The sequence below is a fragment of the Pleurodeles waltl genome, chromosome 6 (assembly GCF_031143425.1).
Source record: "Pleurodeles waltl isolate 20211129_DDA chromosome 6, aPleWal1.hap1.20221129, whole genome shotgun sequence".
Lineage (NCBI taxonomy): Eukaryota > Metazoa > Chordata > Amphibia > Caudata > Salamandridae > Pleurodeles > Pleurodeles waltl.
Window position 1 is genome coordinate 1,526,269,103 of NC_090445.1, and position 16,970 is coordinate 1,526,286,072.

Consider the following 16,970-nt stretch of genomic DNA (forward strand, 5'->3'; position numbering starts at 1 on the left):
ACACAAATTATAAGGCATCTTAATCCTTTTACTGTAAAAGCCCTTTTTTTGAATGGTTGGCAATGCTTAGAGCCAGCTAAGAAAAAATGTGACATACTAAAATGTCTTCTTATGCAGTTTACATTTACTGCTGCATCAGCAGTAAGAGCCAAACTTCTGTTCTGAGTAGGCGTTGGAATAAAATAGCCTGAGCAAGCACTTATACAAACTAATATTAATTAGAATAATAGAGACATTAGAAAAGGTTTACTGTTCACTCTTTGGTTACTCTATATGTTCTCGTTCAAATACTAAAGTAGCTGTTACTCTTATGGTATTTCATGGAGCTTTGCTCATTATCGCCATTTATTTAAAAACCTCAAGGGAATAACATATTATAGCCATCCTTCTGCCAGTTATTTTCTGATGTGAGGTACATATTGGCATAGGAAGAGTCGTGGGGGATGTAGCCCAGTTGTACAATGTTGTGATGACTCTGGTCACTTTCAGAGGAAACCTTTCAATATTACATTATAAAAAGAATAATGTATAAAACTGCACTTTTAATTTTGGTGGGAAGTATTAAAATTGCTATCATGAGAACAGTGGTTAACCTTGTTCAATGTTGCGAGCCAGTTTATGGTTGGTGAGTCAGCCCTTTCTCTTTGATCCTCGTTTTTTGCCACATTGCCAGAAAATGTTTGCTCCTTTCTGGGGTTTGAAGCTGTGAATCTACAAGTTTTCCCTGCTTTTTCAAGCAGTTTGGATAACATTGTGATCTACGCGACAAAAGCAGTAAAGAATCAAGTTAGCCTTTCTTCTGCGGTCAGATTGAGTACCTTTGAGGGAGGTGTGCTAATTAACATTAAGTTGTAATTGAATGCGGATGCATGCCTTGTTAATGGCAATATTATTACATTGTCTGCCAAGTAATTTTAACAGTCATGCTACCTAGGATCACTTATAGTAGCAGTGAATGCCTCTTAATTTGATTTAATCTGATAAAAAAACACACTTGCCTGTACTCCTTTTGTAGCTGTGTTCTGGTGGGTTGACCTCTTTACCCATATCCCATTGTGAAAATAGTTAACAGTGGAATATATTTGTTTGTTCTCCCTCATAGAAACTAATCTATAGTTGGTGGAGTGGTTAGTCATCTGGTGATCAAAGCCTACCAGACAGCACAGCAAAACTATGAGAAGTAGGGACATTTGCCCAATGCTTACCATTGGCTTTGTGCTTTGTAACACATGTCCTTGCTTTCAATTTGCTGGCTTTATTTGTTTTAGGCTGTCCAGCTTGAGTTTGTCCCTTCCCTTGCCCAAACCTTGTTTACTGTATCCTTCCGGGATCTCATTTTCTGTAAATAGGTCTTTAAATCTTGTTCTTATCATGTCACATTTGCTGTGCATTTAAACACAAATTTCAGGCTCTGTCTTCCAAAGGAGGTTAGCGTTTACCTTTTTTTCCTGTGACTTCAAATTGAATGCATTTATAGGAATGTAGATTACTCTCCCCATGGAGCCCACTTCTCCTCCTCCTATGCTCTGGTTAATGAGGCTGTAACATAACCCTTAAAGCAGGTCTGTAGGGAGGAGGTACATGCAGATTCTATTGCAAGAATTATTCATGTAGAGGTTCTATCATCAAAGTACTGTTGGCTTTTGTTCAATCTGATTCCCTTGTGAATGTCGAATGAGCTTTCTGTTTACAGTCAACAAGTCTGAGTACCAAGTCATTTTAATAACAACAAGCATTAGTAAGCCAAAAGGTGTAGCCTGCACTTAATGAGCAGTCGCCTCAGTATGTGCAACACATGTAGTAGAACCCTGTCATACAAACCTTGACAACAGAGGTTATTTCTTCCAAGAAAACTACTAACAGGAGCCCAGAAACCGACTACATTATTAATTTTCCAGCCTTAAATCTCCAGTTTATGTCAAAACATAGCTTTTTTGTTCTATTCAGTGGATGTGTGTTGTGTCAAGAATGCAATAGGTGAACATGTGCTACTGAAACAACAACAACCTACCACCAGGGCTGGCTTTAGCACTGCTTGCATCTGGTGCGACACTATGTGCCTCTCTGCTGAATTCTGCAACACTGTACTCCATGCCAGTGCACTCTCCTATGCACTACTGCACTATACACCAGTCCAGTCTACTCCACTCTGCACCACTCCACACCATTTCACTCTGTGCCACACTGTTCTACGCCAGTGCCCTCTACGCCACTACCCTGCACCACTCCACTATATATGACTTCACTCTACTCCGAAACAATCTACTCTGTGCCACCGCACTCTACCGCACTCTGCCCTTCACTACTCTACTCTGGAGCATTCTTGCTTCTACCCTCTACGGCACTCTACTCTTAAGCACTGCACTCTATGCCAATGTGCTCAACACCACTTTACTCCAAACTACTCTACTCTGTGCCAGTCTACTCTGCACCACTGCAAGCCTTGTCACTCTACACCATTCTGTTAGTCCCTGCACGCTACACCCCTCTGAACAGCACTCTGCTCCGCCCCACTTAACTCTACGCCACTCTACTGCACTTTACCCCACTCTAATCTATACTGCACCACTTCACTCTACCCCACTCTACACCTTTGCTGTCTACCCTGTTCCACTTCACTCTTCCCTGAACCACTTCACTTTATGTAACTTCAATCTGCTCTAAACCAGTGCACACTACGCCACTCTACACTAAACCAGTGCACTGTATGCCACTTTACTGTACAACACTCTGATACTCCACCATGAAACTCCGTTAAACTCTACTCCACAACGCTCTGTGGAACTCCCTCTATGCCACTTTACTCAACTCTAATCTGACACCCTAATTTGCTCTACACCACTCAATTCTACAACAGTCTACTCCACCCTACCATTCCAGTTTCCTAAGCCACTCTACTCTACGACACTCTACTCTACGACACTCTACTCTACGACACTCTACTCTACGACACTCTACTCTACGACACTCTACTCTACGACACTCTACTCTACGACACTCTACTCTACGACACTCTACTCTACGACACTCTACTCTACGACACTCTACTCTACACTGCTCTACACTGCTCTGCTCTGCTCTGCTCTACTCTACTCTACTCTACTCTACACTGCTCTACTCTACTCTACTCTACACTACTCTACTCTGCTCTACACTGCTCTACTCTACACTGCTCTACTCTACTCTACACTGCTCTACTCTACTCTACACTGCTCTACTCTACACTGCTCTACTCTACTCTACACTGCTCTACTCTACTCTACACTGCTCTACTCTACTCTGCTCTACTCTACACTGCTCTACTCTACTCTACACTGCTCTACTCTACTCTATTCCACACTGCTCTACACTGCTCTACTCTACTCTACTCTACACTGCTCTACTCTACACGGCTCTACTCTACACTGCTCTACTCTACACTGCTCTACTCTACACTGCTCTACTCTACTCTACTCTACTCTACACTGCTCTACTCTGCTCTATTCCACACTGCTCTACACTGCTCTACTCTACTCTACTCTACACTGCTCTACTCTACACGGCTCTACTCTACACTGCTCTACTCTACACTGCTCTACTCTACACTGCTCTACTCTACTCTACACTGCTAGGGGTTGTTATACGATTCCTACTAAAATAGTTGGATGGCTGGACTTCATAATGCTTCTACACTGCTCTACTCTGCTCTACTCTACACTGCTCTACTCTACACTGCTCTACTCTACACTGCTCTACACTGCTCTACTCTACACTGCTCTACACTACACTACTCTACTCTACACTGCTCTACTCTACTCTACACTGCTCTACTCTACTCTACTCTACACTGCTCTACTCTACTCTACACTGCTCTACTCTACTCTACACTGCTCTACTCTACTCTACACTGCTCTACTCTACTCTACTCTACACTGCTCTACTCTACTCTACTCTACACTGCTCTACTCCACTGTACCCAACACCTTCTACAACACCATCTGCTGTACACCATTCTACTCCACTGTAAGCAACCCCCTCTACGGCACTCCTCTCTGCTCTACGCCACTCCATGACACCCTACCTCACTCTGACACTTCAAGTCACTCAACTCTACTCCATTCTATGCCCTACCACTCTAAAGAAAACTCTGCTTTCACTTTGATACTCCATGGCACTCCATGATTTTCAATGTCACTCAGCTTTACAACACTACTTCACGCTCCTTTACCCCACTAACCTTTAGCCACGCTGAACAGCAGCCACGCTGGTGTACAACATGGCTAAAACATTTTGGCAAAGCCTATAGCTCTTGCATAACCATGACCTATTGGCTTTTCCAATACTTGTTAGAGTTTTAGGATTAGGGGTTGTTATACGATTCCTACTAAAATAGTTGGATGGCTGGACTTCATAATGCAGGTAGTGAGTCCATTCACACCATCCTGAGATATCTGCCCAGCACCTGGCTATGTCACAGTGCCTCAGCAAACCCCTAACCTTACCATAGTGGAAGGCGATTATGGCAACCTGAACGTAACACTCTGATCCCCAACTGAACAAGGAACCGATCTTAACCTTTTGTTGTCTTACTCGTGCATGCCCAGGCAAAACACAAGAAAGATACAAGATAGGTTTTAAAAACATTTATTGAAACAATCAGTCTTACATAGAGAGAATGAGCTGCAATATTTAGGCAGATGAAACAAAGCAATGTTATCAGCATTACGAACATGGTGAAGCGAATAAACAGTCCAGCAATGGCAAATGATTTCTAGATATTCTTACCCAACACCAATCCTATACTGAGAGCATAGTGAGTGTACCTTCTGCTTCCGCCTAAGCTAAGAAAATATCCCTAGCCCCCATACCTGGAGAAATGAATCAGAAATTGGCATGTAGTGTAGGTGGCAATCTGCAAACTGGAAGATCAGCGCCAGCAGAGCTGCATGTTGAACTCCGTATTTCTCCCAAGGTGGTCGTGGGTGGAGTTCCCCTGTGTCAAAGCATTGTTTGGATAATTAAAGCTACGCTGTGATAGAGGCACAACTCTGATGCAATAATATGTTTAGATGTTAGAAGCTTGTCTCCAAATGGGTACTGTGTTCCTAGCCGTGAACAGAATGTCCCATTACATGTAGCAAAAGGCTAACAAAGCAAAACAAGCAACCCGAACGGTGTGTTCTTAGAATAATATAATGCAAGTCTAGGTTTATAAAATTTCACAGCTACTAGGGATGTCGGCTAAACTGTGTAAAATACTAAACGAAAAAGGAGAACCAACGTGGGCCTAAGATGGCCTCACTACAGGGTGGCTGGAGGTTTGCGGTGGTGAGAGCTTTTTTTAGAGATCAGGCATGGTTGGAGTTTCGGCTGATGACTGCTCTTTAAATTTCAGGGGGGAGTGGAATATAGGGGTAATGAGGGTTTTTTTAGGAGTCAGGAATGCATGGGGTATATGGGAGTTGAGGTTTTTTAGGTTTATACTGTCGCGTAGGCTCTCATTATTCTAATGAGACTACTGGATTTTGGGCAGCAGAATCGCCCGTGGTGTAGGAGACTGTCTAACCCTTTGCGGGTGACACCGGTCGCTTTAATCCAGGTTTTTCTCCGGCTAACTAGCAGTGCCTCATCTCTACCCAAGGATAGGGATGACTGGGCAGCCAAGCGCATGACCTACGTGGTTTCTCAGGGAAGCCATGGTCACTCAGGTCTCATCCGTTTCTCTCAGTTACACTTAGTCTCCTATATAAATGACAAACTGAGGCAGTATGTGTTTCAATAATGAGTTTAATAAAACAACTGCTTCTTAGATAGCAAAGCGTGAGCTGCAATAACCAGGACAACACAACATGACGGTATTAAAATTGTGACGAGAAGAGTGAAGCATAAAAATAACGCTATCATATTGTCACTATTGCCAATAGACTAACTCCTACCTAGACTATGATAGAGAACAGCATGTTAAGCTCTAATTCTGCCCTTCAGGTTCCCCTGGGAAAAACATCATCCCACATACCTGAGCAAAGGCCTGCGTTAACATCTGTAGCGAAGCATTCGGCAATCTGCATATAGTCGTGGCCCTTTGGCTGGAATCTCCCTCTAACGTGTAAGGGACAAGGAGGTGCTTTTATAACAACACAGCTGATGTTCTGGGAAAATGTCCCTACTTAAGGATGTGTGTTTTCTACGAATGACTATACTTCTACCATGTTCACCGGCAATGTACCGTGCTGTAGCCTTGGAAGAAGCACAGAGTGATCAAGAATGTCTTGTTTGAGAACAGAGTGCTGGCCTAGGCAAAAACAGTTAGATAAACAGAAAATAAAACAAGACCGTAAAACTGGCTTTTGTAACAATAATAAAATGAAGCTGAATAAAAACATAATTAGGTTAAGGTGCACAGCGGGGTTTGCCTAGTGTGTTAAAATAACGTGCATGGAGCTATAGCTAAAATGGCTACACAACAATACGAATCAGTGGAGTTTGCAGCTGGTGACTGTTTTTAAGGTTCAGTGATGGGTAGAGTTTTTCGGTGGTGAATGGTTTTTAGTGTCTGAGAATGGAAGGAGTTTAGGGTGGTGTGAGGTTTAAGGGTTTTAGGTATATGTGGAGTTTTATGTACAGAAAGTGCTTTTAGAGTTCGTGGATGTGGGAATTTAGGGGTTGTGAATGTATTAGGGGTTGTGAATGGATGGTTTTCGCAGGGTAGTGAGTGTCTTTTTTGGGTTCAGGTAGGAGTAGAGTTTAAAGGTGGTGTGAGATTTTAACGGATCAGGAATGGGTGATGTTTAGGCTTAGAAAGGGTTTTTTAGGGTTCAGGAATGGGTTGAGTTTAGTGGTAGTGAGGGACGATTTAGGTTAAGACATGGGTAGAGTTTAGACGTAGAAATGGGTTTAAGGTTCAGAGATTGAAGGCATTTAGAGGTCAGATTGGTGTAGTTAATGTGTGGGATGGCATTTTTAGGGGGAAGAGATAGATGGTGTTTAGAGGTAGTGAGGGTTCAGCTAATTAAAGACTTCCAAAGTAATTGCTTGACAGAGTAAAAGATACAAATCAGGATTAATGTCTCCTGATGTAAAGCATTGAAATAAATATCTTTAGCAAAAATAACCAAAATCTGTAATCATTTAATCTACACATAAAAAATAAGCATGCAGAAGCTAATTTTCGAAAATAGACTTTCTATGACATGGTAAATGACAATCATTACAAATTTCGATTAAATCGTTTAGATGAAATAGTTTCTCCGTAATGGTATTCCATTTAATTGTTTTTCTATGATATCACATGCAACTGTTCACCATACCTTTTTGTAGCTGCCGTTGGAGATTATGTTCTTATCGGGAGTCATCCTCACTCTTGTCCCCAAACCGCAAGCGTACCAGACAATTCTGTGTGTTGGTCTTGCCGTCAGCCTCGCTCAAAATAGAGGATGTTGAGACCTGGAAGATGAGGCTGTGCAAACATTATAGCTGCTTAAACCCCAATGTGCCCTAGTGTTCCTAGGGGTGGAATCTGTGAGCTCCTCAACACCTTTTATTTAAAGTGATTCTAGAGGTGGAGACACAGCAGACTGATAACAGACCGGTTCAGCAGACGTCGGCGGTGAAACGAGAGCCACATCGTAGGCCCGCATGTACACCTGGAGTTTCCAACCTTTTCAACAGCGAGAGTAGCTTCTAATCAACTAAATCCATCTTGAGCTACTGTCTTAATAGTAACTTGAGCACTTTTTTTTTTTTTTTTTAAAGGAAGAAGAGAGAGAAAAAAATGAGAGGTAGAAACACCGAAAAAGTGAGAAGGGAGGAATGAAAAGGTAAAATAGGGAAGAGCCTAAGGCAAGATGAAAAAATAATTAAAGGATAAAGTAGGGGAAGAGAAAAGAACAACAAAGGAGAGGAGGAGGAAAGGAAAGACGATACAAAGAGGAAGAAGAAAGGCATGGAGGACCAAGTAAGAGAAGGGACAACTGTGATAAGGAGACAATGAAGGGGAAGAGGAGAAGGAGAGAAAAACGAGCGAAAGAATGAGGGAGAGCAGGAAAAGAGTAAGAATGAAGGTATAAAAGTGAGAAAGACAAAAACATGAAAATTAGCGGTAACAGAAAGGAGTATGTGAGGAGAGGCTAGAAAAAGGAAAGATGGCAGCATAGAGAAAGAAATCGCGAGAAGGCAAGAGAAAGGAGAAAAAGTAAAGTGTAACAAAAGGAGGAAAAGTAAAGGAAGAATGTAAAAGGACAAAGGAGGGGATAAAGAAGTGGGGGAGAAAAAAAGGTGAAAGGAAGAACGTAAAATTGAAAGGAAGAACTGAAGAAAAGAAGGAACAAATAAAATGAGTGAAAGGTAAAGATGAGAGAAAGGAAGGGGGAAAGAGAAAGACAGGAAAGAGAAAGGATAAACTGATTTTATAGTGCATCTCTAAAAAGTTATATTTCGATGTTGTTAATAAACCTCCAAATAATTTACATTGAGCTTTATGAAATGGAAATTGGTAGAGGTAATGATTTAAGGTGAAGGTTTTCAAACGGTGTACTGTTTCCTGAGAGGTTTATTTATGGGCATTGTGGCATTGTTTATTTAAGAAGAGAGGGCGAATGTGTGCTGCTCCTTTCTCCTTTCACTCCTCATAAACCTGGTTGCTCAGTTTTAAAGTGCAGCATCTGCAGAATACTAACAACCTAAGTTGCTGTTCAGCGAGTACTCGTAGCTCTGGAGACCTGTGGTGTACACGAATTCCAAATTGAACTCACACTGCTTTGCAATGGAAAACAACAGAAATCATTCTATCCTCATAAAAATGAGAATTTAAAGGTGTGTGTTCCCATGTAAGAAGGGATTCCACAAATAACGCTACTTCATGGTCATCCATCTTGGTTTCATATTCACATTAAATATTTGAGCCCTAGCAAAAACAAGCCAACCTACAGTACTCACTTGTTCTTGTGTTTTGAAGACCATTAACTTTACCTGCATGTGTCAAATAATAACACATTGACCCTTTTCCACAAGTTGCTGACAGAATTCAAAGTTGATACTCGAATTGCACTTAAATCACTGCAGTAAGCAGTTATTACACTCTGGTATATCTGTGGCTCATTGTTTGAAAGTCATGGCCTATTTCTCTGCATTTTCGTTCCAGTGCTTGGTGCAGCAATTTGTTTCTACGGTGTGAGTATATATTACGAAGTGTTTGTATCAAGACATATGTTCCAAAGTGTCTGTAGCAGTGCATATATCTTTTGAGGTATCTATCTTCAGGCACACGATTCTTATTTTCATTCAGTACATTTGTACGTTTACACAAGATTAACACCTGAATTTCTACTTTTTTATCTGTTTGTTTAATTTGGAGTTCTGAAGCTCACTGTCTGTGATTTTCGTTTTCTTTCGTTCTCAGGCATTATGTCGTGTGGGGTCCCGAGATGACGCCCTATGAAGGTAAGCCAAGATTGCAAAAAACGTTCTCATGCCTCACACTGCGATTTTCTATTTGGTATAAATTCTAGTTTTTAACTTCTTAGAAAAATACTTTTATTGTTTTTGTAGTGATGGATCAGCATGTTAATCAAGTACAATATTAAACTGGGTTTTCAAACTTTAAATTAGAAAACTAGGAACCAGTCTTCTACATGGTGGATGTTAAAATATATGTTCGATGGCATATTTTGCTGCAGATACACATGTTTCGCACAGTCCGCTGCCTGGTGTTGGGCTCGGAGTATTACAAGTTGTTTTTCTTCGAAGAAGTCTTTTTTGGTCACGGGACCGAAGGACTCCTCCCTCTTCGGCTCCATTGCGCATGGGCGTCGACTCCATCTTAGATTGTTTTTTTTCCGCTGTCGGGTTCGGACGTATTCCTTTTCGCTCCGTGTTTCGGTTCGGAAAGTTAGTCAGAATCTCGGAAGAAAGCGTCGGTATTGTTCCGTTCGGTATCGGGATAGTTAGGTACATCGACACCGATCATCGGAAGACTTTGGGGTAGCTTCGATCCCCCATCGGGGCCTGGTCGGCCCGACCGCGTGCGACATCGAAGCCGATGGAACGGACCCCGTTTCGTTTCTGCCCAAAATGTCACAGTAAGTATCCTTATACAGATCAGCACTTGGTCTGTAACTTGTGCTTGTCCCCCGAGCACAAGGAGGATACCTGTGAGGCCTGTCGAGCCTTCCGGTCCAGAAAAACACTCCGGGACCGAAGAGCCAGGCGTCTACAAATGGCGTCCACGCCGACAAAACAAGGTTTCGACGACGAAGAGGAAACATTCTCGGTTCCGGAATCAGAATCCGGAGACTCCGACGTCGAACAACAGCAACAAACAGTGAGTAAGACGTCGAAAATTAAAACCATCGAGAAGACAAAAGCCCAGGGGACGCCACTGCCTACAGGCCATGGCTCGACCCATAAAACCGGCGAGCCGTCGAAGGCGCCGAAAAAGGGCACGCCCATAGCGAAGACGCCCGACTCCGGTCGAGGGACCGCCATGGAGCAACCTCGGAGCCGAGATAGCGGCTCCGAGAGGCAAAAACAAGATGCCGGCACCGAAAAACATCGGCACCAAGACACTGCCGAAAGCCACAAAAATTCTGTCTGTGCCGAAGCCAAAAAAAGATTCTCTCTCGGCGCCGAAAAGTTCCACACCTCCATCCTACACAGAGGAACAAGGAATAAGTGGCCAGATGCACAGATTTGGACAAGAGCTCCAAAGTGTAGAATCAGACTACACACAAAAGAGACTGTACATCCAGCAAGACACAGGGAAGATATCAACCCTTCCCCCAATAATGAGAAAAAGAAGGATCGGACTTCTCAAGGATGACGCACAACCACAAGCCAAAGTGGTTAAAAAAGTCACGCCTCCGCCCTCTCCACCACAACAGGCATCGCCGGCACAAACACCGCCACAAATGCACTCACCAGCGCAAACTACCATAAGTCAAGATAATCGGGATCAAGACGCTTGGGACCTATATGACACCCCAGGGCCGGACAATGATCCCGATTCATACCCCACAAAGCCGTCACCGCCAGAGGACAGTACCTCATACTCGCAACTGGTGGCTAGGGCAGCAGAATTCCACAATGTCCAACTGCATTCCGATCCTATAGAGGATGATTTTTTATTTAACACCCTCTCGGCTACACATACCCAATATCAATGTCTCCCAATGCTACCAGGGATGTTACGGCACGCAAAACACATTTTTGAAGAGCCCGTAAAATCAAGAGCCATCACCCCAAGGGTGGATAAGAAATACAAACCACCACCCACAGACCCAGTGTTTATTACTTCGCAGTTACCACCTGACTCCGTAGTAGTAGGGGCAGCTCGCAAAAGAGCAAATTCCCATACATCTGGCGACGCCCCACCTCCGGACAAAGAAAGCAGAAAATTTGATGCAGCAGGAAAAAGAGTAGCATCACAGGCAGCCAACCAGTGGCGCATCGCAAATTCTCAAGCGCTGCTGGCCCGATATGACCGCGCACACTGGGATGAGATGCAACTTCTCATAGACCATCTTCCCCAGGAATACCAAAAAAGGGCGCAGCAAATAGTTGAAGAGGGACAAACGATCTCAAACAATCAAATCCGCTCTTCAATGGACGCAGCCGATACTGCAGCGAGAACATTCAACACTGCTGTCACCATAAGGAGACACGCTTGGCTCCGCACTTCAGGCTTCAAACCTGAAATCCAGCAGGCTGTCCTTAATATGCCCTTCAACGAGAAACAACTTTTTGGCCCTGAAGTGGACACAGCCATTGAAAAACTTAAAAAGGACACAGACACGGCCAAAGCCATGGGCGCACTCTACTCCCCGCAGAGCAGAGGCTCTTTTAGAAAAACTCCATTTAGAGGGGGGTTTCGTGGCCAACCCACAGACACCACCAGCCAACAAACAAGGACCACACCATATCTGGGTTCATTCCAAAGGGGAGGTTTCAGGGGATATAGAGGGGGTCAATTCCCAAGTAGTAGGGGAAGATTCCAGACTCCAAAAACACCTCCACCTAAACAGTGACTTTCAAGTCACACAACCCCTTCACTCAACACCAGTGGGGGGAAGACTAAGCCAATTCTACCAATCTTGGCAGCAGATTACAACAGACAATTGGGTATTAGCAATAATCCAACATGGCTATTGCATAGGATTCCACAAATTCCCACCAAACATCCCTCCAAAAACACGCAAAATGTCACCACAACATTTAGAACTTTTAGGACTAGAAGTTCAAGCACTACTGCAAAAGGATGCAATAGAGTTAGTACCAGTACAACAAAAAAACACAGGAGTTTACTCCCTGTACTTTCTAATTCCAAAAAAAGACAAAACATTAAGACCAATATTAGATCTCAGGACACTAAATACCTACATCATATCGGACCACTTTCACATGGTCACACTACAAGACATCATTCCACTGCTCAAACAGTAAGATTACATGACCACATTAGACCTAAAAGATGCGTACTTTCATATACCGATACACCCTTCTCACAGAAAGTACCTAAGGTTCGTATTCAAAGGAATACATTACCAATTCAAGGTGTTGCCATTCGGAATAACAACTGCACCAAGAGTATTCACAAAATGTCTAGCAGTAGTAGCAGCACATATCAGGAGACAACAGATACATGTGTTTCCTTACCTAGACGATTGGCTAATCAAGACCAACACAGTAAAAAAGTGCACAAACGACACCACATATGTCATACAAACCTTTCACAAACTGGGTTTCTCCATCAACTATACAAAGTCACACCTCGAACCGTGGCAGACACAACAATATCTAGGGGCAACCATCAACACATCAAAAGGAATTGCCACTCCAAGTCCACAAAGAGTGCAAGCATTCCACAAGGTAATAAGTGCTATGTTTCCAAACCAAAAGATACAAGCAAAATTTGTGCTAAAACTTCTAGGCATGATGTCATCATGCATAGCCATTGTCCCAAACGCAAGACTACACATGCGACCCTTACAACAGTGCCTAGCATCACAATGGTCACAGGCACAGGGTCAACTTCAAGATCTGGTGTTGGTAGACCGCCAAACATACCTCTCGCTTCTATGGTGGAACAGCAACAATTTAAACAAAGGGCGGACATTTCAGGACCCAGTGCCTCAATACGTTATAACAACAGATGCTTCCATGACAGGGTGGGGAGCACACCTCAATCACCACAGCATTCAAGGACAATGGGATGTACACCAAACAAAATTTCATATCAATTACCTAGAACTGTTAGCAGTATTTCTAGCGTTAAAAGCCTTTCAACCCATAATAACACACAAATACATTCTTGTCAAAACAGACAACATGACAACAATGTATTATTTAAACAAACAAGGAGGAACACACTCAACACAATTGTGTCTCCTAACACAAAAAATATGGCAGTGGGCGATTCACAACAACATTCGCCTAATAGCACAATTTATTCCAGGGATCCAAAACCAACTAGCAGACAATCTCTCACGGGATCACCAACAGATCCACGAATGGGAAATTCACCCCCAAATACTGAACACTTACTTCAGAATGTGGGGAATGCCACAAATAGATCTATTTGCAACAAAAGAAAACTCAAAATGCCAAAACTTCGCATCCAGGTACCCACAACATCAGTCTCAGGGCAATGCACTATGGATGAACTGGTCAGGGATATTTGCGTACGCTTTTCCCCCTCTCCCACTTCTTCCATATCTAGTAAACAAGTTGAGTCAAAACAAACTCAAACTCATACTAATAGCACCAACATGGGCAAGGCAACCTTGGTACACAACATTACTAGACCTTTCAGTAGTACCTCATGTCAAACTGCCAAACAGGCCAGATCTGTTAACACAACACACACACAACAGATCAGACATCCAAATCCAGCATCGTTGAATCTAGCAATTTGGCTCCTGAAATCCTAGAATTCGGGCACTTAGACCTCACACAGGAATGTATGGAGGTCATAAAACAAGCTAGAAAACCTACCACTAGACACTGCTATGCAAATAAGTGGAAAAGATTTGTTTATTACTGCCGTAATAATCAAATTCAACCTTTACACGCATCTGCAAAAGAGATAGTAGGATACTTACTACATTTGCAAAAATCTAACCTAGCTTTCTCTTCCATTAAAATACATCTTACAGCAATTTCAGCTTACCTACAAATTACGCACTCAATTTTATTATTTAGGATACCAGTCATAAAAGCGTTTATGGAAGGCCTAAAGAGAATTATACCACCAAGAACACCACCAGTTCCTTCATGGAACCTCAACATCGTCCTAACACGACTCATGGGTCCACTTTTTGAGCCCATGCACTCTTGTTAAATGCAATACTTAACGTGGAAAGTTGCATTTTTAGTTGCCATCACATCTCTAAGAAGAGTGAGTGAAATGCAAGCATTTACCATTCAAGAACCATTTACTCAAATACACAAAAATAAAGTTGTTCTACGGACCAATCCTAAATTTTTACCAAAAGTAATCTCACCGTTCCACTTGAATCAAACGGTAGAATTACCAGTGTTCTTCCCACAGCCAGATTCTGTAGCTGAAAGAGCACTACATACATTAGACATCAAAAGAGCACTAATGTACTACATTGACAGAACAAAACTAATTCGAAAGACAAAACAACTTTTTATCGCCTTTCAAAAACCTCATACAGGAAATCCAATTTCAAAACAAGGCATTGCTAGATGGATACTTAAGTGCATTCAAACCTGCTATCTTAAAGCTAAAAGAGAACTGCCTATTACACCAAAGGCACACTCAACCAGAAAGAAAGGTGCTACCATGGCCTTTCTAGGAAATGTTTCAATGAACGAAATATGTAAGGCAGCAACATGGTCTACGCCTCATACATTTACCAAGCACTACTGTGTAGATGTGCTAACTGCACAACAAGCAACAGTAGGTCAAGCTGTACTAAGAACATTATTTCAAACTACTTCAACTCCTACAGGCTGAACTACCGCTTTTGGGGAGATAACTGCTTACTAGTCTATGCACAGCATGTGTATCTGCAGCTACACATGCCATCGAACGGAAAATGTCACTTACCCAGTGTACATCTGTTCGTGGCATTAGTCGCTGCAGATTCACATGCGCCCACCCGCCTCCCCGGGAGCCTGTAGCCTTTTAGAAGTAGATCTTAAACATTTGTACATTTGTAAATATATTACTTAAAACTTTATTATGTACATATGCATTCACTCCATTGCATGGGCACTATTACTAACATACACAACTCCTACCTCACCCTCTGCGGGCAAAACAATCTAAGATGGAGTCGACGCCCATGCGCAATGGAGTCGAAATGGGAGGAGTCCCTCGGTCTCGTGACTCGAAAAGACTTCTTCGAAGAAAAACAACTTGTAACACTCCGAGCCCAACACCAGATGGCGGGATGTGCACAGCATGTGAATCTGCAGCGACTAATGCCACGAACAGATGTACACTGGGTAAGTGACATTTTCCATATATATTATATATAAATCCATCCATCCTAAGGAAAAGCAAAAATGGTCAGGTTACATAGAATTTGTATTTAAAAAATAATCCAGTTAATCCATTAACAGGTTACTATAGAAAATCTCTTGCATTCCTTTTTCTAAAGGCATGAGAATGAGACATTGTTAGCCAGTAGGCTGCCATTCAAAGAGTAGTAGAAAAAAATGGCATTGTGCCTTTAAGAACCTCACAGTACCCACTTGGTATGATGGGTTGGTACCCACAGTATTTCTTTGTACAAATATGTATAATAACTATGCTTTTCTCTAAAATATGTACATACTTTTTAGGCCTGCTTAACAAAAAAACAAAAAATACACACACACACACATACACACACACGAATGTGCAAAAACCTTCCCACTAACTTTCAGCTTTACTGATAAAACTATAGTGTATTAACATTAATGTGTGAAAATTGGGTTTCCGAAAACATGTATCAATTGCACATCACCAAGTAAAATGATCTAACTTTTTTTTTTTCTTTCAATTTTAAAAAAGAACAAATCATCACAAAGAAGTAGAAAAAATGCTCTTTCACAGCTACTGAAATACATTTTGAAATGTTTGTAAAGTTGACTTAGTTATATAAATGTGTGTTAGGAAAAAATGTGATACCAAAAGCCTTCATTTCACATAGGTCAGACAGTTCACCTTACAAAATCCTGGAACTCTGCTTTCACAAGGAAAGTATGTGCATTGCAAGAAGGCAAACTGACTTTTGACGTCTGTCTGTGAACACAGAGCAAATGTGACCAATAAGATTTAAAGGCATCTTAATTGGCAATTCAGTTTCCGACTGAATAGAACACCTATTCTTTGTCCACTTGCCAAAAGGGTCCAGTAGAATCTAAAAATACCTCTACGTCATAAAACAAAACCTGCCAAAGCAGGTGGTCCAGTAGTTGGGGAGGGGAGGGGGCGTTGTGTGTGACCTAGTGGCTCCACAAAATAAGCATTTTTTTGACTTGTCTATATCTTAGGCACTGTTTTACAAATATTCATAATATGTTCCATAGTGTGCCAGTGATTCTTGTTGAGCTTGGGAAGTTTCGGGATCTTCTGTCAAGCGGGACCCAACAAACGGGGAGTGGGGTGGGGGGTTGTTGCTGTGCAAAAAAAAAAAACCAAAAAAAAAACAAAAACATGCATTTCCCATGTTAATTCCTATAGGTGTTTTGAACATGACTACAGCTCAAACTGCTGCACGGAATTGCACGAAATTAGGCAGAAAGCTGGATTTTGTTCAACAGATTTGTTCTTTTGGTTAGTTGGTGCAAATCGGTTCAGTAGTTTTTGAGATATTAAAGGTAAGATAAATTTGTGTTTCTAGGGCCACGGATCCTTCCCGAGAACTTCGCGAATATTAAGAGCTTGTGCAGAGAGCTGTAGATCTTTGATTGGCTTTCAGCGCTTCAAACCAGGAAGTGTTGACAAGCATTGGGACTCTGCTTCAACCAAGTCCATGGAAAAA

General features: G+C 42.2%; 1 protein-coding gene across 3 annotated transcripts in view; it reads left to right on the top strand.

Moving 5' to 3' along the window:
- UBE2J2 (ubiquitin conjugating enzyme E2 J2) overlaps nt 1-16,970 on the top strand; it is a 133,791-nt gene that overhangs the window by 33,842 nt on the left and 82,979 nt on the right. For all 3 annotated transcript variants that reach the window (XM_069241089.1, XM_069241090.1, XM_069241088.1), the window contains exon 3: nt 9,377-9,417. In XM_069241089.1, coding sequence (XP_069097190.1) covers nt 9,377-9,417 — 41 coding nt within the window. The remainder of the gene's footprint in view (nt 1-9,376; nt 9,418-16,970) is intronic.